The sequence below is a fragment of the Lissotriton vulgaris genome, chromosome 7 (genome assembly GCF_964263255.1).
Source record: "Lissotriton vulgaris chromosome 7, aLisVul1.2, whole genome shotgun sequence".
Lineage (NCBI taxonomy): Eukaryota > Metazoa > Chordata > Amphibia > Caudata > Salamandridae > Lissotriton > Lissotriton vulgaris.
In genome coordinates, this window is record NC_141695.1 from 902,561,084 (window position 1) to 902,585,517 (window position 24,434).

Consider the following 24,434-nt stretch of genomic DNA (forward strand, 5'->3'; position numbering starts at 1 on the left):
GGAATATTTTAAGGTAAGGAACCTATCACTAACTCATTTCTCTTATAGATATATCGTTACACAAGTAGTAACTTGTGCTTTGTTGCAAATGAAAGCAGCATTTCATCCGTTATTAAATGCCAATGTGTTTGGAAGCTGTGCGCTTCTTCTTCCTGGGCATATGTGGCAGTGCAGTAATCTTAGAACAATCCCACGTGTGCTAATTGCTGAAGTTTGTTATCCATAGTTGGCATTTAATAACGGATGAAATCCAGCTTTCATTTGCAATAAAAACGTTTTTAACTTACCTGCTGTGGAGTTGGTCCTTGACTATAGATCAACAGGACCAGGTGATAGTTAAGCACCTTGTGGCTCGGCCTAGGCCTTCGCCATCTCTGGGCGGTGTCTGGATGGAAAACGGTAATGATGTGATACCAGGCCCACGGCAGGTGTATTTGATTGCCTATATCTAGCTAACTAAGCCCAGTGAGTAAGCCTGTGATCAGAAGATATTGATAGCGGGATGCAGAGAAAATGTCTTCACTTTCCGTCAGTTGGGAACTGTATGACTGATGCGCTTATGGGCATGAAGCGGGCTGGTATTTGCACATGGGCCTGTGTCCTGGATGCAAGACTACATATGGGTTGCTGATCATGAGGGATAGTCCCGTCTGCTATCAGGCGATGATTGACTCAGTGTAGCAATGTAATTCATAGCTCTTGTTGTACTGTTTTATGCTATTCCTTTCCTAGATATGATGTTATATCTTCTACATGGAAGGTTTTTGGTCGGATGGAAGGTTTTGCTCTTGCTCCGACTCCCCCCAGATTTCAATGCACTAGGGGGTTGGACGGCCACTGGTGCCCCCTCTTATGGGTATACCCCCACATTGTTCCGACACTTTTTGTTATGCACCTTGTTTGGTGCCTCTTTTATTCCCATGCGTAGAAGCGCTATGTGTTATGTAGTAGTACTCGGGTTGCTAATTGGGGTCCTTGGTATAATTGGGATGCTGAAGTGTGTGGGGGTTTGTTGGGGTATGTTTTATTTTCTAATCATTTGAAGTGTATGGTGCAGAGATGGTTAATAACATGTCAATGTTGGTGCAATACAGACTGACAAGCAGCGACACCTATTCGCAAACACATAGTGTATGGCAGGTAAAATAAGTATTATTAACAACAGGGGGTACCCGATAAACCAAGAGGCATCTGGGTAAATTATAGCTAACTAAAGACAAGTGATGCCAACGGTATTTTACTTAAAGAATAGTTATTAGCAGGGACAGATACTACTAATTATCTGTCTCAAAACATTATGAATTGTACAGAATCAATCTATCATAATATTATAACGTTCATCTAGTGGCTATTAACACCAACTGAAAAAAAGATACACAAACAGCAGTTATGATTTGTAACTTTCTTTTAAAAGTCCTTTTTCATTTCTTTATCATATGTACGAATCAACTAGTCACACAATATTTAATCTTGTGTAAAAACAATCAACAAAATCCAAGAAACAATTTTTTTTATTGTTAACCCTTAATCCATGGGTTATGTATGAAGCCCAATTATTTATATACAAGGAAAATACTGGCAATGTTTTTTCTGGCCTTAATTCCTTTTCGAACACCAAAATATCAAGGAGCATAGGAAGAAATAATCAATGTCTTTATGGCTTCTAATCAAATTGTACTCCTAGGGATTGTGTCCAAGAAATTTCAAAATCAAAAGGGTGTCGAAATTGGTGATAACTGTCGACGCGTTTCGGCCTGTCAAGCAGTTTCAGGCCTCGTCAGGACAATGGGCAACAAAAATCATAATAATTTACCTAGAACAAAAACGAAATAACATAATAAATAGATACATCCTTCTGAAGTATAATGTGAAAAACACGACAGTGGACTTCACGGACACAGGCACCCTAGGGTGCCCCTACCACTACAAAGAGAGAAGGTTCCTCAAGGTTCTGGTATCATGTTATATTTACACACCGAAAGGAAAAAAACGTGTTCATAGTCACACCATCACCAAGTGAATCTACTCTTTTATGCACACATTCAATACCACAACTCCTTCATCCCCGTGCATACACCAATAGTGCCGTGCTAAGCATGCCAAATGCAACAGCTAAGCGGGGCATGAAGCCTTACATACCACAGCATAGTTTCACAAATCTCCCAGCCCAGTTCCAGCTATGGTATCCAGGAGCTATAGTCTTGGTAAAGGATCTTAATCGCTCCAGGCAAACAGCGAGTCGGAATTCCTTTGCTAAACACAGCCTGTGCTTGTCTGTATATCCTATGTCTCGCCACACCGGTAATCCAAAAGCCTGAATGATCAAATAACAAACAGTGGCATCGTCAATTACCCTAAAAGCTAAAATAGATTAATAACAACATCAATCTGCAGCACCTCACATATGCTATCCTACTCTGCCAAGCGCAAAAAACATCCACAAAGGGAATGAAGTCTAACTTGCATGTCCCCGAGGTTCTCATGTACCTCCATCGTCAACCCAGCACGCTAATCGAATTAAGGCAAAAGGCATCGAAACGTTATTACTTCACCTTGCTCTAAACTCGTATTATTCTTCACGGTATCGCTGTGTTCGCCGGTGGATTAGGACGAAAACACGCAATCCAAAAACGCCCAAGTCTTCTACTACTCGGTGCTCCTAAATGCTTCCTGGAAAAAGGCGCCGGACTTAGACCATTAAAGCCAGTGGACCCGCCTTCCCGGATGCGGTAAAAATAAAAAACGGACTTCTACCCAAACAATCGGCCCAAACTAACATGGCCGCCAAAAAGGAGGTCTGGATCTTGGATACTGTTGATAGGGATAATAATAATAATATTTGACCCTTGGCTGGAATCCGATGAAGTTTCAGAAAAAGTTATGAATTTGTTGCATTTAGGAGCACCGAGTAGTAGAAGACTTGGGCGTTTTTGGACTGCGTGTTTTCGTCTTAATCCACCGGCGAACACGGAGGGTCCCATAACACATTTTCCCCATGTATATAGAGACATTTGAACAGAGCTACAGCCAAAACTACTGAACAGAATTACACCAAATATGGGCGAAAGCTAGATACCTAGAAACAGTGTTTTAAGTGATTTGGTGTAAATCTGCTTTGCAGTTTTTGATACATTAAAGTTAGAAATGTATAGCTATCTGGACCGTTGGACTGAAATTCATAAATTCAGAGCGAGCACTTTGATTGGCTGACAACTACATGAAAAGAAATGTTGTGGTGGCCATTACACAGGGCTTGGTCCCCAGTCTTGAAAGGTTTATGGGAAACTGCATAGGGCAAAGGTAGGGATACCCTGACCCTCTAGCCCATATAGGGTAAAAGGGACCTTTCCTGAGGAAAAAGTTTTTAAAAAGTTATGAAAAAGAGCGCCTGAGTTGAGTGTCTGTGGGAAGTTGACAGCCCACAGGTGTGTTAGGGTCAGTGCAGGGCCCACCCTGCACTGACCCTAACACCTTCTCCACTGACCTGTGGAGAAGTGTGGCTCATCGATTAGAGCGGCAGACCCTGAGGCAGAGGTCTGGCCCGGGACCAGGGTTCAATCCCCGTCTCGGCAGGGTCTTGGGTTCAATGTCTTCGGACCCGATAATTCTCGCCTCGGTGCCTACTCTAATCATGGGTTCCACTCTGCAACTCTGGGCAATAGCTTGCTTAATCTCCACACCGGCCCTAGCAACGCTAGGATGCCTCGCTTCACCTTGGGGGTGCCCAGGAGTGGACACCGAACAGGAACTGGCCAGGAAGGGTTCCACAGCTGAATTCGTACAACGCTTAGAGACCCCTGGGTGATAGGCGCTATACAAGTGCAAATTACATTTACATTTACATTTACACACTCTGGCCAGACACTGCACCCATCTCCACACCCTGCACTGCATAAGACATGCAAGGCTGGGCTTTGGCTACCAGCTGGGGGTTACTTTTGGTAATTAGAAGTTGCTTTACGTTACAGAAATCCTAGAAAAACATAGCTAAAGTGATGTCATAGGTAAAGTAATAATATATTACATTTGCATTAAACCTCAGAAAATCACTGACAAAACTAAATGTAATTGATGTTATAGTTAGGTAGTTAGGTGAAAATGTCAATTAAAACTTAATATTGTGTACTCCAAACACTGATTCAAGTTTACTGAGCTAACTAGATCTTGTGTCCCACTATGCTCTGTTTGCGACCGCAGATTGCATCACTTATAACACATTGATGACATCACTGATCATCTCAAATAATATAATTTATAACACTGGGTATGGTGGAGGCACAAGTTCTAGTTAGCTCAGTAAACTATAAGTGGTGAATTTCAGTGTTTTCCGAATTTAAAATGTACTGACATTTTCACCTAACTATAACGCCAATTTAACCTTTATTTTTTCAGTGATTAACTTACTCTTAGTCTGTTGGCTCTTTCCATTACTTAGAGCCCTCTATCTTATTTTTTGCCATTGGTCAAGTCAGTCCATATTTGCTTCTTTTTCAAACATCACTGCTAAGCACCATATTAAAACATTCATAGAAGCAGTGTTTTTAATGCCAGTTATAACCACAGTTTGAAAATGAATAAGAATCTACATACTTAAGATTAACAAGCAAAATCACAAAACCTTTTCTTTTCCACTCACAGAATTGTTCACTGAATGAATGATTGCCCTTCTTCTTTCCCTGTAAAACAAGAGTTGTGAGCTGGAGCTGAAGATGGACAGCATTAACATAATCGTGTTTTTCTCAACAAAGCCACAACATTACCTGAGGGGATATTGTCAATTCAGGGCTTTTTAGTGCAGCAGGTTCAGCCTGGCGCCTTATGATACAGTGCTGGTTTTTACTACAGAATGATTTTAGCATTTTTATGTTTTATTGTGTAAAGTTTATCTGAAAGAGACACGTTAGTGATATATTCCTTACCTTAGAATATCCCCAGGCGTCAGGCTGGATCCGGAAACTTTTCCGTAGCAGTACCCTTGCGCATCCGTAGGTGTCGTCTGCGGCTCCGTGTCAGTCGTCGGCGTCGTGGGCGCCGTGATGACGTCGTCGGAGTACTTAGATGCCGCCTCCGCGTGCTGACGTCAGTTCTTCTTTTTTCCGCGCCAGCCAGCGCAGATCTGGAAAAAGCAGTAACCCTAGTCAATTTTTGACTAACTTTTTGGGATAATTTTTGATCATTTCTCGAAGTCTTGCGAATCCGATCGGTGCCGTAGGGATGCCTGGTTTCAAGCACTGCGAGGATTGCGACCGCACAATGTCGGTCACGGATCCTCACCACCTGTGCCTAACTTGTCTAGGCGTCGACCACAACGACAAGGCCTGCTCCGACTGCCGGGCCCTCTCTTCGAAAGCCAGGCGGGAGCGGTCCTGCAGGCGACTCGAACTCCGGCAGTCGGCCCCGCGCCGCGTGAGGTCCCGGTCCCACGGGAGGTCGAGGGACAGGTCGCGGGGATGGAGCCACCACAGCTCCGGGAGTCGTCACCACTCCTCCGGGTCGAAGTCGTCATCAGGTAAGAAGCACAAGAAGTCGAAGAGGCGTCATCGCTCTTCTGACTCCCCCCGAAGCTTGCGCGATGCGGCCGGGTGTTCGGGTCACACCGCCCGCGCGGCTCCTTCGGAGTCGGGGGCGCCGGAGGAGATTGAGCGCTTCCTCGTGGCCATGAGGTCCCTTTTTCCTCCGACGGGCTCCGCGGTGCCTTCGGGCCCAGCGGACCCGTCTGGGGCCCCTAGCGGGTCAGGGGCTTCGGCCCTGACGTCGCCGGCGCCTTCGGACCCGGCGCCGCAGGGCCCCACGGTCCCGACACCGCCGGCGCCTTCGGGCCAGGCGCCGCAAGGTCAAGCGGTCCCGGTGCCGCCGGCGCCTTCGGGCCCGGTGTCGCGGGACCCCACTGGACCTTCTTCGGGCTCTGGATCGTCACCGGTGGACCTTACGACCCCCCCAGCGTCGGTCTGTCTGGTGTCACCCCCGACGCTGTCCTCGGGCGGCGCCAGCCCGATGCCTCTCTTGCTCCTGTTCCGGCGTCTCACTGAGGTCCTTAAACCGCACTGGCAGAAGACCCCCTCATTACCATTAAACAGGCGGATAAGGGTGGAGCCACAGTCCTGTTGAATACTGCTGATTATGATCTGGAGTGTACCAGACAGTTAAATGATCGCAGGTACTACACACCTATTCCCGGTGATCCAACCAGACGCCTACAGACCATTATTACAGGATTGGTGATGGGTGCTGAGAGCGAAGAATGGATCTCCAAAAAAGAGGCAGAGTTCTTGATGAAAAAGGACCCTCGGGTACCATATTTCTATATACTGCCCAAGATCCATAAGGGAACGAGACCAGTACCAGGGAGACCAATCGTGTCAGGGATCAACTCAGTCCTGGAGCCACTCTCACAATTTTGTGACCATTTTCTACAACCACTGGTTAAATGCATTCCCTCTTACATCCAGGACACAACAGATGTCCTACGCATTCTGAACTCCATCCAGGACACAACACAAATTGACCTTTTGATTACTCTAGATGTGGAGGCCCTCTATACGAATATTCCACAGAGGGCCACCCTAGAAGTAATAGAGGAAAGATTGGGCCAAGAAACCTGGAATTCTAACACTCCAAAAACCTTCATCATGGAGTGCGCCACTCTTGCACTCACCGAGAATTATTTCGAGTACAAGGGACAATACTATCACCAGACCCAGGGGACATCTATGGGCAGTACCTTCGCCCCTTCGGTGGCCTGTTTGTATATGGCAGAGTTCGAAGACAAACATATACACCACCAGTCTAACCCTTTTCGAGACAACATTAAAATATGGAGACGCTTCATAGATGACGTCTTAATACTCTGGACAGGCCCCATGACAGCCCACGAGGATTTCTTTGAATGGGTGAATACACTGAACCCCTTCTTACATTTCACCATGTCCTCTTCACCAAAAGAAATTGCCTTCCTTGACCTGACTATCAAACTGGAAGAGGGGACCCTCAGTACCTCAATGTACAGAAAACCTACAGACCGTAATAGTCTACTTCATTATAAAAGTCACCACCCCAAGGCCTTACGCTCAAACTTACCATTCGGACAATTTCTCTGGATACGACGCAATTGTAGCGATGTGGCCGATTACAAAAAGGAATCCTTAATCCTTTCCAGGAACCTCCTTGACAGAGGGTATCCAAAAAGCGATGTCTCCAAAGCTAGAAAACGGGCTCGGAATAACAACCGAGAAGCTCTACTAGAGAGACAGGAGAGTACACCGATCGAGAACCAACCGATCACTTGTGTCACCACCTTTACCCCACTGTCCACTAAAATCAAACAGACCATTAAACGCCACTGGGGTATCCTTAATACTGGTGACCTGGATCTGGAACAACCTAGGTTTGCTTTCAGGAGATCACAGAATCTGAAGGATATCCTGATCAGCACCAGACCAAAGAAAGTCACAAAAGAGACACAACAAACCCTTTGGCATCTACCCCCTGTCAGAGGCCACTACCCATGTTGCTCCTGTGGTGTCTGCAGATATACCTCAACATTGAAAACCATCAAACTTTCTGAGACTTTCAATTGGGAACTCAGGCAACATACTAATTGCAATACTACACATTGCATATACTTGCTGACTTGCCCATGCAATTTGCAATATATTGGGATGACCACCCGCCCCATTAAAACCTGCATCATTGAACACCGCAGCAATTTTCGCTGTAAGAAAACCAATACAAAAATGTGCAAACACTACATGGAATCCAATCACAATGAAGATTCCTTGAAATGGGTCATTTTGGAATCTAGCCCTAACTGCCCAAAAAATGCACTCTTTATGAAGGAGCAGAGATGGGTCCATCGCCTATCCTCTGATAGCCGTGGATTGAATGAAGATATCCCTTGGCACTCGCTGTAAGCCAACCTTTAGCAACCACCTTACACTGATACTGGCTCCCCTTTAATCTGGTTGGGCATGGATTACATATAACGACTACACTCTCAGTTTATGTGACCATGATCCAGGTCCCTTCACTAGACCTGTGGCCCCTCACATCTTGGCCGACACTATATTTTTTAACATAACAGATGACCATCACGAGGGTTGTGCCACATCACCCTTTGCCCCTTCCATCATGACCGACCCGTTCACACAATACACCACGTGACCTTTACGGGCCCTAAATTACATTGTAAATAAAGTGTATTACCGGACATATTAAGCGGGCTAAAATATAATGTAATGACACATGTCTTGTTAGGGTTGTAGTTTTAAACCTTGTGGAACGCTGCCCCGTGTCTACGCGATTAAACCTTCAATGTTTGTGTTACATTCCAGGTTCACATCACCTTCTGCCCCTTCCATCATGGCCGACCCGTTCACACAATACACCACGAGACCTCAATGGGGCCATAATTACATTTCAAATATAGTGTATGACCGGGCACACCAAGCGGGCTATAATATAATGCAATGACATAGTTCTTGGATAAATTGTCCGCCCACTCGATTCCAGTAACTCCAGCCTTTGAGCCACGCCGGCTTTAGCCTCCCTTATACACATTTTACCATTACATCATGGCCGCTACAGTAACTACTTTCGTCACGTGACCCACACGGAAGGGCGTAAACGGCGAGGTTTTCACTCTGCCGGTTCCCAATAAATAACAAACACCGCCAGACCTACCCATCTATCCGAACTCGGCGGAGATGGGTAGGTGCATCCACGCGGTCACGGGCTGACTAAGGTAAGATGGGATATCCCCACGAGACTCGGACTCTCCTAGTCATTGGTACCTAATTCTTTAGCTTTTAATTTTTGTCCATGGAGCCCTCTCGAGGTTTACCATTCTATTCGCCTTGCAGCTACACCTGAAGGCTTAACCCCGTTGAACTGACCCGCCGAGCACTCATGTGGCTCTTAGACCTTGACCATTAGGTGAGCCATTAGCCTGTCTACACTTTGTTTATCAGACCACATAGATAAATAGGTGGTGTCACCTACATAATCATGGTACGAACTGCTACTGTACAACATAAATGGTGTTTTTTGATAAATCTGCTGCTTTTAATCACTGTTTTTTACCAATGTGTTTTACAATCACAAACACAGTGAGAGTGTGTGTGTTTTACACTGCACGCTGTAATCACTTGGCATGTATAGGTTGTGTTCATCCCTCAACACCACCCTTAGCATGCCACACTGTGTCCATATCCTGACGCTGACCCTCCTTGCTTTTTGATGAGAAATATACTACTAATGTTTATCTGCTTTCTTTCTCATTGTCTAGGCATAGGATTTTCCACAAAGGTAAAATGCACCTACACCACATACATGACACTGGCATGTTGTTGAGTTCTTTTACTTTCACCTCTACAAGGTCCTGATGAATCGCAGGTGACTAACCTAAGTGCGAGAAACATGTTGACCATTTGTTTTTCAAGGCTTCTCTAGGGTCACTCTACCTAACGTGGTGACACCTAGCGAGCCCCCCTTTTTTCACAGTTTTTAATTGTAGTAGGGGGACCCCCAGAATAAAGTTGTTTCCGGCACCCCCTGCTGCATTTTAATCACCACACCAAGCCTACCTGCTATCCTACCCACACACCCGCACTTCATCAGAGGGCAGTTGGATAAAAAAGATCTCCGCTAAAGAGCCCCTCTTCGAGGTGAGCCCGTCGGGGATTGCACCGCCCCCCCGACGAGGAGCAACCGCCAATGATGAAGCATGACACCCTTTTGGGTGTGTGAGGCAAATACATCCAACAAAATGGATGCCCAAAGGTGTCCTACTCACACCTTCGGTCACGTCAGCTTTTCCTAACTTTCCCCTCCTTTTAGGAACAGTGCAGCAACCCCTTTTGTTGAACTACTTGTCCTTAAACCGCAGTCAAGCTCGGCCGAGCCTCTGCTGCCCTTTAATGAGGCCTTGACGGACGTTCTTTTGGGCACTTGGTCCAGGCCCGCTAGGGGTTCGCCCGTAGATAGGAACGTGGCCAGACGCCACCGCCCGGCCCCGGGCTACCCATGTTTCCTGTCCACCCACCCCACCCCAGAGAGTCTGGTTATCCAGGCCTCCAATTCCCAGACCGCATTCCAGTCGGCTCCGCCAGACAGGGAATCCAAGAGGTATGAGAATTATGGTAAGAAAATATTCTCCTCCCTTAGTTTGGGACTGCGGTCTTCCAACACTGCATGCCTCTTGGGCCGCTACACCCACTCTCTGTGGGAGACGGTGGCGTAAGTGCTGCCAGAGTGTCCGATGGAGGTACGGGCCAAACTCGGCCAGGCCCTTGTGGAGGGCCGAGATGCAGCCAAATATTCTATCCGGTGTGGGCTTGATACCACCGACTCGCTATGCAGAACGAAGGCAACGACGGTGGCGGTGAGACGTCACGCCTGGCTGAGGTCCGCCAACTTTTCGGCAGATGTCCAAAACACTCTGATGGACATGCCGTTCGATGGCCGTCGCCTTTTTGGCGACAAGGCAGACCATGCGCTTGAGCGCTTTAAGGACTCCAGGGCTACGGCCAAGTCCTTGGGCCTCTCGGCCCCGCGCCAGCAAATGGATGCCTTTCTGATAGATACATCTGCCGTGTGGATTCCTCACCTTGTGAATATCCCCCTTGCGCCAGCAACATTCGGAAATTCTTTTTCGTAGCCTCGCGCCGACGTGGATTGGACGTCACAGAGACACGGCTCCGCTCGCGACTCCGCTGACGTCACCGACGCCTATAATAGGCCCACGCCGGCGTGATGACATCAGTTCCCTTTTTTCCGCGTCGTCGACGCTAACGGTTATCGGGAATCTCTGTAGCCTACTGGTACATTGTTGCCGTTTTGTTACTTAATTCTGCTTCTCTGTATCCTGTCTCTTCGAAGATGTCATCCAAGAAGACTGGCTTCAAGCCCTGCAGGGAGTGCGGTAAAATGATGTCCATTACCGACCTACATGAAGACGGCATCTGGTGTTTAAGTTCCGACCATGATGTGGAGGATTGTTCTTCATGTCGGAAGATGAATCTGAAGGCCCTGAGGGAGAGAGAAGCCAAACTTCTGGTTGCTAAGGTGAAAGCTGGAAAGGAGAAATCGTCGGCGTCTCGTTCTCGAAGGGTGAGGTAGAAGTCCAGGGCGTGGTCGAGATCTGCTTCTCGAGAGAGGTCGTCTTCGAAGTCGGCGTCGGATCATGTTTCGAAGTCGAAGAAGAAGCACAAGAAGAGGAGACATGAGTCCCGACGTCGGTCTGGTAAGGAGTCGGGCTCGAGGTCGAGGTCACCGAAGAAGGTACGTTCGAAGGTGGTTACCCTCGAAGTCTCTGAGCATGAAGGTGAGGCCTCGCCATCTGGGTCGCGTGGGCGGTCTCCATCTCCGGCTCCGAATGCTTCACCGGTTCCGAATCCGTCTTGGCGCCGTCCCCGGCCCGAGAAGAGGAAGAGGCCCGGGAGGATGTGGATTCTGCGCCTGTCGAAGAGCCGAATTCGATCCCTCCTCAGGACCGGCCTGATGGTTTTCAGCCGCCCTTTCCTGCTCCAGGCCAGGACCCTTCAGCGTTTCTTAACGCAATGTATGGTGTCTTCTCAAGGGCGTGGTACCCCTCTGGTGCACCTTAGGGTCCTTTGGCATTTAGCCTGAGAATTCCTCACTCCTATCCTACGGCTCCGTTTATGCCTTACATGCCGGCTCCGACGCCGCATTGGCAATTCCCGGCTCCGCCGAAGTCGTCGACGCCGATTCCAGCGTCGCCTGCTCCTGACCATCCTCGAGGGCATTCTTCTGTGCCGTCGGATTCGATACCGGCGCCGGCCCCGAATCCGTCGAAGCCGCAGGTGGATCCGGCTGCGAGGCGTGTGAAGGAGAGGTCAAGAAGGGAAGCACAACGCCTTTTGGAGGAGCAGAGATACATGGACTCACAGTCTGATGTTGAAGAAGGTGAACTAGAGGAGAGCTGTTTTGAGGAATTGGCGGATTCAGGGACCATTGATTTCTCTCCAGAGTGGGAGTTGCCCTCAGGCTCAGGTGCTCCCTCTAAGGATATCCAGCCTTACCATCTGGTTATGAGGAAGGCTGCTGAGCTTCTTCAATTGACTCTGCCTACAGTGGAGTTCAAGTCTAATATCCTCACAGAAGTCTTGCATTCACCGAATTCTGTGGTTGAGCCTTTACTTCCATTCAATGATGCCTTGACTGATCCTATTATGGAAGTGTGGAAGAAACCTTTGTCGGCTCCTGCGGTATCAAAGAGTGTTGCGAGGAGGTACAGGGCCGCTCCTGAGGACCCGACTTTTCTGTCTTCACATCCTTCGCCAGAGAGCCTGGTCATTCAGGCTGCCTGTTCAAAGAAGAGTCTTAGTACCTTTTCTCAGGTTCCTTGTGAGAAGGAAGCAAAGAAACAGGACCAGGTGGCGAAAAAGACCTTTTCATCGGCTAGTATGGCCTTGAAGTCAACTAATGCCACATGTCTAATGGGAAGGTATGTGCATGCTTTAATGGACTCCTTGCGTATACTGGCTCCAAAAATTCCTGACGCCAACCGGAAGGATTTTGAGGAGGTGATTTCTGACACTCAGGCGGCAGCCCGCCAGGTAATTCAAAGTGGTCTGGACACTGCTGACTCTGTGGCTCGTATTATGGGCACCGCTGTTGCCACTAGGAGGTCAGCCTGGTTGAAGTCATCGGACTTTTCGGCTGATGTTCAGGCGACTCTGCTTGATCTTCCTTTAGATGGCTCCGGTCTCTTTGGGAAGAAGGCGGATGCGGCTCTTGAGAGATTCAAGGATTGCAGAGCAACAGCGAAGTCTTTGGGCCTCCAGATCAGGGGCACTTCTTTCAGCAGGAGGTTCAGGGGCTTTGGTCGCTCCTTTCGGAATTTCCGGCAAGGCCAACAGCAGCAGCAGCAGAATTCAGTGTACAGATCGTACAGGGGAAAGCAAAGAGCGCGTCCTTGTGGACGTCAGCCCTCCTCTTCCTCCACCTCTTCCAACCCCCCTGCCGCAGAAAAGCAGCCCTAGTTCCGCCATTCAGGATCATGTGGGTCCGGTTGGGGGTCGGCTTACCCATTTTCTACAGGATTGGAAGTCGGTTACAACAGATCTTTGGGTTCTCAATCTTGTAGAAAATGGGTATGCCCTTCCCTTTCGGGAATTTCCCCCTGTTTACCCTCCTTGTCAAGGTTTTTGCGCCGAGGAACATCTGTCTCTTCTGCAGGAGGAGGTTCTAACTCTGTTACGAAAGGGTGCGATAGAGGTGGTCCCAGAGCAGGAAAGGGGTCAGGGATGCTACTCCCGGTATTTCCTGATCCCCAAAAAGGATGGCAGGCTTCGTCCAATCCTGGATCTCAGGATCTTGAATCTCTATCTGAAGCAGGAGAAATTCAAGATGCTCACCCTTGTTCAGGTTCTTCAAGCGTTGATGGAAGGAGACTGGATGGTGTCGCTCGACTTGCAGGACGCGTATTTCCATATACCCATCCTGAAGTCGCACAGGAAGTATCTCCGTTTCACGGTTGGGTCGCAGCACTACCAGTTTGCGGTCCTTCCGTTTGGTCTTACTACTGCGCCTCGAGTCTTCACCAAGGTGATGGCGGTGGTGGCAGCTCATCTCAGGAGGTCGGGGATACCTGTGTTCCCTTATTTGGACGACTGGCTGATCAAAGCGGATTCGTCAGAGAAGGTGCTCCATCATCTGCAGGAGACAACTCAGTTGTTGTTCAGGTTGGGTTTTTCGATAAATGTACCCAAGTCTCACCTGGTGCCCTCCCAGCGCAACCTGTTCATAGGTGCCGTACTGGACACTACTGTTTGTCGTGCATTCCCTCCACCTCAAAGGATTCGCGACATACAGGAAATGATTCCTTTGTTTTACCCTCGAGCGGTCGTTCCAGTCCTGAAGGTCTTTCGCCTGCTCGGTCTGATGGCTTCTTGCATTCTCCTGGTCAACCATGCACGCTGGCACATGAGGGCACTCCAGTGGTGTCTCCGCAGGCAGTGGTATCAGCACAATGGAGATCTCGATGAGTCGGTGAAGATCTCCAGAGAAACTGCAGCGGATCTGTCTTGGTGGAGCGTGGAAGGCAACCTGTCGCAAGGGAAGCCTTTCCATCTACCTCCCTCGGTGGCCACGGTGATAACGGATGCATCCACTCTAGGGTGAGGTGCTCATCTGGGGGATCTGGAGGTCAAGGGTCTTTGGTCTCCAGAGGAAAGGTTGCTTCACATCAACCTTCTAGAGTTGCGGGCGATACGTTTGGCGCTCAAGGCCTTCCTCCCTTCCCTTCGCGGTCAGTCGATCCAAGTCCTAACGGACAACACGACCGCAATGTGGTACATCAACAAGCAGGGAGGAGTGGGGTCGCAGTGTCTCTGCAGAGAGGCTCTGCGTCTCTGGTCCTGGGTTCAGGGCCACCAGATTTGGCTGATGGCAAATCATCTGGCCGGGGTTCTGAACGTGCATGCAGACAGTCTCAGCCGGCAGTTCTCTGCCGACCACGAGTGGAGGCTTCATCCGGAGGTGGTTCGTCACGTCTTTCAGACGTGGGGGACTCCTCGTGTGGACCTGTTTGCCACTCGCGAGAATGCTCACTGCCCGTCATTCTGCAGTCTCCAGTATCCGATGCAAGGAGCCTTGGGGGGACGCGTTTCAGTTGAGTTGGGGAAATCAACTCCTTTACGCGTTTCCTCCCATACCCTTGATTCCTCGGGTTCTGAGGAAAATTCGCCAAGACCGGGCCCAAGTTATATTGGTCGCCCCGGATTGGCCAAGAAGGGTGTGGTATACAGATCTACTCCACCTCTCCTCTCACCCGCCGCTCCGTCTCCCTCTCAGGGCGGACCTCCTCTCTCAGTTGGAGGGGCAGGTTCTACACCCCCACCTCCAGACATTGCACCTTCATGCCTGGAGATTGAACGGGGCAACCTGATTTCCTATTCTCTCACACCTGATGTGGTGGATGTCATTTTGTCTGCCAGACGTGACTCCACTAAGACTGTCTATTCTTATAGATGGTCTAGGTTTGTTATTTGGTGTGGTGAGAATGATATTGACCCCTTGAGAGCCCATTTATCAGATGTGCTCCGGTTTGCTCTTTCTTTGGCGCAACAGGGGCTGGCAGTTGCCACAGTTAAGGGCTATCTTTTGGCGCTGTCGGCTTTTATTTGTTTGCCTGATCAGCCCTCTCTTTTTAAGTCACCTGTAGTCTTGAGGTTTTTGAAGGGTCTTGTAAACAAGTTTCCTCCTACTCCTTTTATTGTACCTCAGTGGGACTTGAATCTTGTTCTGACTTTTCTGATGGGCTCTCCCTTTGAGCCTCTTCATAAATGTCCTATGAGGCTTTTAACCTTTAAGGTAGTTTTCCTAGTTGCAATTACCTCGGCAAGGAGGGTGAGTGAGCTTCAAGCTCTAAGTTCCAAGCCTCCGTTCCTGACCATACATGCTGATCGGATGGTTCTAAGGACCAGGGCTGCTTTTCTTCCTAAGGTGGTGACTCCTTTCCACCTTGGTCAATCCATTACCCTCCCTACCTTTTATCCTCCCCCACACCCTTCCAAGGAGGAGGAGAGGTTGCACCGTCTGGACCCTAAGAGGGCGGTGTCTTTTTATTTGGACAGAACTAAAGACTGTCGCTTAGATGATCAACTCTTCTTTGGCTTTGCTGGCTGCAAGAAGGGAAGAGCGGTCCATAAAAGAACTTTATCAAGATGGATCGTTCTGTGTATTAAGATCTGCTACTCTTTGGCCCGTAAGGAACCTCCAGAGGGTATTAGGGCTCATTCCACTAGAGCTAGGTCGACATCCTCTGCTTTAGCTAGAGGTGTTCCTGTGGAGGACATTTGCAGGGCGGTAACCTGGTCTTTCCTCCACACTTTCGCGAAGCATTACTGCTTGGATACCGAAGCCAGGAGGGACGGCCACTTTGCGTGCTCTTTCCTTCAGGATTTCCTTGTTTAGAAGAGTGGACACCCTCCTCCGGGAGTGGGGACTGCTGTGGGACTCTATTCACAAGGTGAGGAATCCACACGGCAGATGTATCTATCAGAAGAACAAGTTACTTACCTTCGGTAACGCTTTTTCTGGTAGATACTATATCTGCCTGTGGATTCCTCACTGACCCACCCGCCTCCCCGTTGTCCACTCTTCTATGCCAGAGTTATTGTACTGTAATGTATATTTATTTTGATGTCAAGGATATGTTTCATTTGCTTTCCTGCATTTGCTTTGCACTGTGTGTTTTGCCTTGACTGTTGTATACTGTGTATACTTTGTATATATCTACTGTCATTGGTCCGTCCGTGTGCCTCGATGGCACGGAAAAAAGGCGGAACTGATGTCATCACGCCGGCGTGGGCCTATTATAGGCGTCGGTGACGTCAGCGGAGTCGCGAGCGGAGCCGTGTCTCTGTGACGTCCAATCCACGTCGGCGCAAGGCTACGAAAAAGAATTTCCGAATGTTGCTGGCGCAAGGGGGATATTCACAAGGTGAGGAATCCACAGGCAGATATAGTATCTACCAGAAAAAGCGTTACCGAAGGTAAGTAACTTGTTCTTCACTCCTTTCGTGGCCAAGGAAGGGGCGCCCCCACACGTGCTGCCAGCCACACGCCGCAGACTAACATCCAGCGCGGTGGCGGCCGTGGAAATCGCCGTGGAGGCGGTTAGGGACAACGGCAAGGCCAGTCCACACCTTCCCCCGCAGCATCCGCCTCTAAACCCTCCTAGTCCTTGCTTCTCGGCCCATGTGACGCCAGTGGGGTGCAGGGTTCGCCATCACCACTCTCACTGGCGCACTGTCACTTCGGACAGGTGGGTGCTGCAGATCGTCCGGAGGGGCTACTCCCTCCCCTTCGAGACGATCCCTCAAGCCATGCCACCGCAATACCACTGCGTATCGGGGGATCACTTGCGGCTTCTGCAGGAGGAAGTTTCGGCCCTCTTGGCAAGGGGGCCATCATGCGCTTTCCTGGAGAAGTTCAAGATGCTGACTCTCGCTCAGGTCTTAGCTGTACTGGACCCAGGAGACTGGATGGTAGAGTTGGACTTGCAGGACGCCTATTTCCACATCCCCGTCCTACTGGCCCACCGGCGTTACCTGCGGTTCACGGTAGGCCACGAGCACTTTTGTCGCAGCTCATCTGCGCTGGTTAGGGGTCTCAGTCTTCCCCTACCTCGACGACTGGTTGTTGAAGGTGGGCTCGCCCCAGACAGTTGTCAACCACCTCCAGACAACGGTAGACCTCTTGCACTAGCTGGGGTTCTCCATCAATGTGCCGAAGTCACACCTGTGCCCCTCTCAGAAGCTCCTTTTCATTGGAGCGGTTCTCGACTCGGCACAGTTTTGGGTTTACCCACCCGAGCAGCGGGTTCGGGATATACAGGCTCTGATTCCAATCTTCCAGCCTTTATCCCGGGTTTCGGTCAGGTTGACGCTGCGGCTTCTGGGGCTGATGGCTTCCTGCATCCTTCTGGTGCATCACGCCCGGTGGCGGATGCGGGCTCTGCAGTGGGACCTGAAGTTTTAGTGGCCCCAGCATCAGGGCAACCTGTCCGACCATGTCCTGATCTCGGAGGGCACTGCGAGACAGCTGCAGTGGTGGCTCACGGACCGCGATTGGGTCAGCGGCAGATCCCTCTCCCTTCCCCAACCGGAGAACGTAGTTTTGATGGACGCGTCCCTCCAGGGCTGGGGAGGCCACATGGGAGAGGCGGAGATCAGAGGCCTCTGGTCTCATGCGGCGTCCCGGCTCCATATCAACCTTCTGGAGCTGCGGGCGATTCGTCTAGCACTGAAGGCATTCCTCCCCTCTGTCCGGGGAAGTGTAGTGCAGGTGTTCACGGACAACACCACCGCCATGTGGTACTGCAACAAACAGGGCGGGGTGGGGTCGTGGACCCTCTGCCAGGAGGCTCTGCGCCTCTGGCAATGGCTGGAACATCAGGGCGTGACTCTGATGGTTCAACACCTGGCAGGTTCTCTGAACGCCAGGGTGGACGAACTCAGCCGCCGGTGCATGATGGATCACGAATGGCGTCCGAACTCGGACGTGGCGCAAGGTCTCTTTCTGCAGTGGGGAGAGCCTTGGTTAGATCTATGCGCCACCGAAGAGAACGCGCAATGTTATCAGTTCTGCGCGTTGGAATTTCCAAGGCGGCACTCGCTCGGAGATGCTTTTCGTCGCTAGTGGAGTTGCGGTCTGTTGTACGCCTTTCCGCCTATACCACTTCTGCCCAGAGAGCTGAAGAAGGTCAGGCGCGACCAGGCACAAGTCATCCTTGTGGCTCCGGACTGGGCACGAAGGTACTGGTATCCCGAGCTACTCAGTATGTCAGTCGATCCCCCGGTTCGTCTGCCTCTTCAGGAGGACCATCTGTCGCAGCAGCAGGGGACGGTCCTCCACCCGAACCTGTCCAGTCTCCACCTCCATGCTTGGAGATGGAGCGGCGACAGTTGAGGCCATTTGACTTGCCTCCTGAAGTTTGTAACATCATTCTGGCAGCCAGGCGTCCCTCCACAAAGTCGGTATACGCCTGTAGGTGGAACAGATTTGTGGCATGGTGCACAGCAAAGGCTGTGGATCCCGTCAATGCCCCTCCATCTGAGGTTCTTCTCTTTCTTCTCTCTCTTGCCCAGCATGGCTCTGCTCTGGGCACTATCAAGGGCTACCTTTCTGCTCTTTCAGCCTTTTTGAGGCTGCCTGATCAACCTTCTTTGTTCAAGTCCCCTATCGTTAATTGATTCCTGAAAGGCATCTCGCAAACGTACCCTCCTGTGCCCTTTGTGTTGCCTCAGTGGGACTTGAACTTGGTTCTTACATTTCTGATGTGCGCTCCCTTCGAGCCACTCCACAACTGTCCTCTTCACCTTCTTACTTTGAAGACTGCCTTCCTGGTAGCCATCACCTCTGCCAGGAGAGTGAGTGAGCTCCAGGCTCTATCTTGTAAACCTCCCTTCCTTTCAGTACATCCGGACAAGGTTGTGTTACAGACAAGGCCCTCCTTCCTACCCAAGGTAGTCACGGCCTTCCACATTGGGCAATCTATCACCTTGCCCACCTTCTTTCCGCCTCCGCATCCCTCGAGAGAGGAAGAGAGGCTCCACCGTCTGGACCCAAAACGTGCGCTCTCATTTTATTTGAATCGCACACGCCAGTTCCGGGTGGATGACCAACTCTTTGTTGGTTACGTGGGCGCTAAGAAGGGGAAAGCGGTGCACAAGTGGACCATCTCGAGGTGGATCATCTTGTGTATCCAGGCGTGTTGCTCCTTGGCTAAGAAGGAACCCCCTGTGGGGCTGAGGGCTCATTCCACTCGAGCCACAGCGACTACAACTGCTTTGGGCCGAGGTGTGCCCTTGCAGGACATTTGCCAGGCGGCTACGTGGGCCTCGCTGCACACGTTTGCACGACATTATTGCCTGGACAGTCAAGTCCGGAGGATGGCTTCTTTGGCTGTTCCGTCCTCCAGGACTTTCTGGTGTGATTATTGGTTCGCAGACCCACCACCGGGGTTGGTATTGCTGGGGTATCTATTCTAAGGTAAGGAATCTATCACTAATGTGTCTCTTTCAGATGCACAAGTTACTACTTGTGTAACGATATATCTGTAAGAGACATTAGTTAGGGATAGATTCCTTACCGACCTACCCATCCTCCCCGTTCTGTGAATTGATATCTAGGGTTAAGGTCATCCCCTTTCAGGGCCCTAGTTTCATGGCACCAACGTTGGTTTTTGGCATAGCTCTGCGTTTCTGGAGCGGAAAAGCTGTGTCTAAGAACTGACGTCAGCACGCGGAGGCGGCGTCTAAGTAATCCGACGACGTCATCACGGCGCCCACGACGCCGACGACTGACGCGGAGCCGCAGACGACACCTACTGGCGCGCAAGGGTACTGCTACGCAAAAGTTTCTGGATCCAGTCTGACGCCTGGGGATATTCTAAGGTAAGGAATCTATCACTAACTAATGTCTCTTACCGATATATCGTTACACAAGTAGTAACTTGTGCCTCTTGACGTTATGCCATTAAAGTGTCAGTTGTCTTAGGGGCGTAAGAACACACACATTCCTACCTCACTCAGTATTTTGGCCATCTGCTCTACTTCATCTCTGTCATAAAGCTACCATATTTTCTATTTATTTTTTAAATATTTCTTTATTCAGGTTTTACAACGATAAGCAGTTACACTATACTCCCATCTCACATTCAGTGTAACATTTAACGTATAAAGGTTACTAATAATGAATACAAATCTGTTTTCTATTTTTAAATCATCCTAGTGCCTTTCCCTCTGTTTAATTTGTGTTTCTTTCTCCTCTTTCTATGGGGTCTCAATTTGTTCTTCCTTAACGTGAGGTAAGGCAAAGTATGGCAGAAGCCTTGAAGCCTTTGCACTAGATGGAGCCAAATTAACACAGTGGCCAAAAATTGCATTTTCATTAGGATATGGTAAATGTTCTAAAAGGAACAAATAATACCTACATTTTACAGTTTCTGCCTTAGTTAGCATCTCCTTTCTGTCACTGCCTCTTGTGTGTGTTCTCTTATTCTGTCCTCTTCTTGCACCAATCCATTTCTTTTCATCCTAATTTAGTAGGATCCAGACATCTAGTAGACAGAACGCCTCTAAAGTTGTGCCATGAAGTAGAGACTGGTAGAAATAGTGTCTTGCTCTCTTACAGCTCTACCTACTTCCGCTTATAGTGAGTGGTCTGAAATATATTTTGGTTCCTTTCACAGAGCCTTCAGTCTGATAAAGAAGCTTTGCAGGAAGGACGCTCAACACCCCCCAAATACCGGCGAACTTCTGATGGTTATATACAGATAGGTAGGTTGTGTGTCTAGCTTTAAAAGCCTTTCACAGTAGATGTGGACTGTATAACACTGATTCTTCATGTGAGATTTAACAGCTGTTTGACTGGCAAGGGGGTAAGGTCTGTGTTGTTGACTTGGAAAGAGATTGAAAGCTTTTAATAAGTGCTGCTAGTTTTGAATGGAGGAAGTTTGAGGCAGCTGTGTTTTCCCTATTACAAATGATGGAGTACACAAATATAGGTTGGGCATCTGGTGTTTCTCTTTGCTAACACGGGTATCTTAACCATGTCTAGATGATGACTAAGTGGACTTGGAAATGTAGGGTAAATCCACATAGTAAGTTAAGAGATGCGGGGCACCAGTAAGGCATGATCAAACTGGGACTGGTTACAGTAAATCACATACTATGCTGGAGAAGGGGGAAACCAGGCAGATGCTGAATGGCTGCCTGATTCATCAAATCTGCATGCACTTGTAACTGCTGAATGAGGAATAGCCACATGTTGCTACCAATCTTGTTGAGATACTTACAAAGATCTTCTAAAAGTTAAGATTTTCCAAAATGAAGAAATACACCCTGACGAAATCAGCCAGGCAAAACATAATTTTAGAGGAATCCCACAAAGAGTATGGTTTTGTTGAAAAGGTAGACTGCTAATTAAAACAACAAAATAGGCATCAGCATTCTTTCTTCTATGCCCTCTGACCGCAAACATTGAGTACAAGGAAAATAACAGCAAGAAAGAATGATGTGGGGGAGGAGCCAAGCTCGCGACCGCGATGGCCGCATTGTAGCTCGGCTCCGCCAACCTTCCTGCCCAACACACGTATCCTGATCAGCATCCTGCCCCGAGACGACACACTCGGGAAGAACTGGAAAGGGGAAGCAACGCTCGTACTCACCGTCTGTCCCGGGGGCTACTGCGAGCTGCGGATCCGTAGCTGTGCCCCTGCTTGGTTCGGGGCCTCCGCGGCGTGGAGACCGGGGACTTGCCTGTGAAGGTCGGCCGGAGTGAAGGTGTTGGCGGCGGCCCCAGGTGGAGGAGAGGGGTCGGCCGGGAGAGGCCGTTGTGTGGTTATGCCGGTGGCGACTGACCGGGCCCGGTCTGGCGGCCTGGGGGCCCTGTGGTAGGGCGCGGCCCGCTGTGGATGGGGAAGACCGCGCAGGAGGCATACCCCCTTTGTTGCCCTGTCCGGCCATCTTGAAGCCCTGCGCCCGGATTCGGCGGGTGGCGCCCGTGGGATGGTGGCGCTGGCGGACCCCACTTTTGGTGGCTCTCCTTTCTGCACCCAGGTTGCCATTTCTGGGGCTCGAAGGGACTCCAGCGGTGGCCTTGCTTGAGAGCCCGCTCCAGAAGTTGAGGTGCGTGGGGACGTGGCTAGACCTGCAAGATGGCGACCGGCGCCCTGGGTCACGGATCTACTCAGGGCGGCGAACGTGGGTCGCTGAAGTGCACGGGGGCCTGGTCCGGTGAGCGCGAGCCCACGCTTGGCGATGTCCTTGACGCCCTACAGTCTCTACGTGCGGCCAAGGCCCTTGACTCCTCTGTTCAAGATAGGTCTGCCGCCATTTTTGCTGGGCTGTCCCTCATGGATGTGGCTCGACTTCGAGTGGGTGCTGATTCGCCCCCCTCGGCTGCTGCGAGGAGTGCTGCCGCCGTGCATCGACAGGACTGTACGCCTGCGGCCCCGAATCTCCAGGTAGCTTTGATTGTTGTGGGCGCGGGTGTGGGCTCCATGTTGGGGCCCGTTCCTGCTCGAATGACTGGGAAGTTTTTTTTTTTTTTTTTAAACTCTTTATTCGTGACTGTTACAGGATGTCTTACATTTCTGTACATTTTCTTATCGTAACATACATCAGTCTTTTCCATTTTCAAACCCAGAAGCTTGTGGGATCAGTGCATTTCAGTTTCAAATTGCTTATCAGAGCATCCCCAGGATGGTTCCCATATGTACTCCGTACCCTCCAGGATTGTGTCCGTCGTAAGTAGCATACCCCAACTGTCCCCTCCTCCCCAACCGCCCGCCCACCCCCTGTCTCCTGGTCGTCCTCACTCGTACACTCCACATCCCGGGTCAAGGTGGCACTATGTGTGTCTGAAGTGGTAAAAGCCGTAGGTCTGGTCTAGCCGATGTGAGTCACATTGGTGCCCTGTAGGCCTCGTCCCCCTCCCGCCATCTTTGCGAGTTCATCCCACCGGGCCTCCCGAGCAGTCCAGGTCTATCTCCTCCAGGTCTACCATCATTAAGTCCCCATCCTGAGCTATAGGATATTTGCGCAGGCCCTTGCTCTCCTCGTCTCGCAGCGCCGCGGATTCTGCCTTGCCCCACTTCAGCAAGTCGCTGCGCCACGTTTCTATCTGCGGGGCCCTGGGTGACTTCCATCTCATGGTGAGCACCCTGATCGCCAGCACCAGTGCCAGGTCCGTAAACCTCAGCTGTGCCTTGCATGTCTTGGGCCGCTTTCTATTCCCCAACAGGCATGGTAACGCTCCCTCAGGGATTCGGAGTGTTGTTATGGAGTGTAGTGTATGTTTGATCGTTCCCCAGTAAGAGTGTAACTTCGGGCATGTCCACAGCATGTGGAGAATATGTGCCTCATCCTGGTAACATCTCGGGCAGCAATGTGCGGTGGCAGGGAACATCCGATGCAGCCTCTGGGGAGTAAGGTAAGCTCTGTGGAGAACCATGGCCTGTATGAACTGAAACTTAACATTCCTAGACACCCGTCTATGATGGCCTAAAATAATTTTCCACTCCCCGTCTGTAATGTCTTCCCCTGAGTCTGCAGTCCAGGACTCCCTAAGTGTAGCAATCGGTGAAGGTACATGTTCCCTGATGCCAGTGTATAGCCATTTCACTAGGTGTCTCCCCGCTCCCATGTAGTGTAAGAGATGTACTAATTCATGCTGTTCCGGTTTCGTCCTTTGCGGGGCCCAAGCCCGTCTGACATAGTGCGTCACCGAGGCGTGCAGTAGGTAGAAGCGTGAAGGTGCTCCCGTGGCCTGCACAAATGAGTCATGTTCCAGCAAGGTGTCATCGCCGAACAGGTCTCCCACCCTGTCCACTCCTGTCTCCGCCCAGGGTCGCAATCTGCGCCGTGTTAAGGTCCCCTGCGGTGTCGGGAGTCCCAGTAGTGGTATGTTGTCTGCATATGGGGGGGTCCCATTCGAGTACGACAGCGCTTTCTTCCAGCAGGTCAAGGCCACGTGCAGGAGGGGGTGGCAGTCCCCAGGAATTCTAGCATTGGGCAAGAGGAGGGAGTGCAGGTCTCCCCGCGCCAGTTTGTCCTCCGTGTAAGCGATCTCATGCAAGTCCCTGCCCCCCACCCATCGGGTCAGCCATTGGAGTTGGCTGGCGTAGTAGTAACTGCGCAGGTCCGGCACTCCCAGTCCGCCCTGCCTAGTATGTAGTTGCAGTTTTTTAAGGCTGATCCGCCTCCTCCCCGAGCCCCAGATAAGGGTGATCAATAATGTATCCAGTGAGGTAAATATCTGACGCGGCAGCAGAACCGGTAGGTTCACAAAATAATACAGAATGCGGGGAAGGAGGACCATCTTCGAGACCGCCACTCGTCCCATTACCGATAGGGGCAAGGATGTCCAGAATCCCACGCTACCTCGTATGCCAGTAATGGCCT

General features: G+C 50.2%; 1 protein-coding gene across 1 annotated transcript in view; it reads left to right on the top strand.

Annotated features, from left to right (window-relative positions):
- The window catches only part of MGAT4B (alpha-1,3-mannosyl-glycoprotein 4-beta-N-acetylglucosaminyltransferase B), a 1,389,535-nt gene that overhangs the window by 1,180,790 nt on the left and 184,311 nt on the right, over positions 1–24,434 (top strand). The window contains exon 13 of the mRNA XM_086931341.1: positions 20,720–20,807. Within this exon, the coding sequence (XP_086787467.1) occupies positions 20,720–20,807 (88 nt within the window). The remainder of the gene's footprint in view (positions 1–20,719; positions 20,808–24,434) is intronic.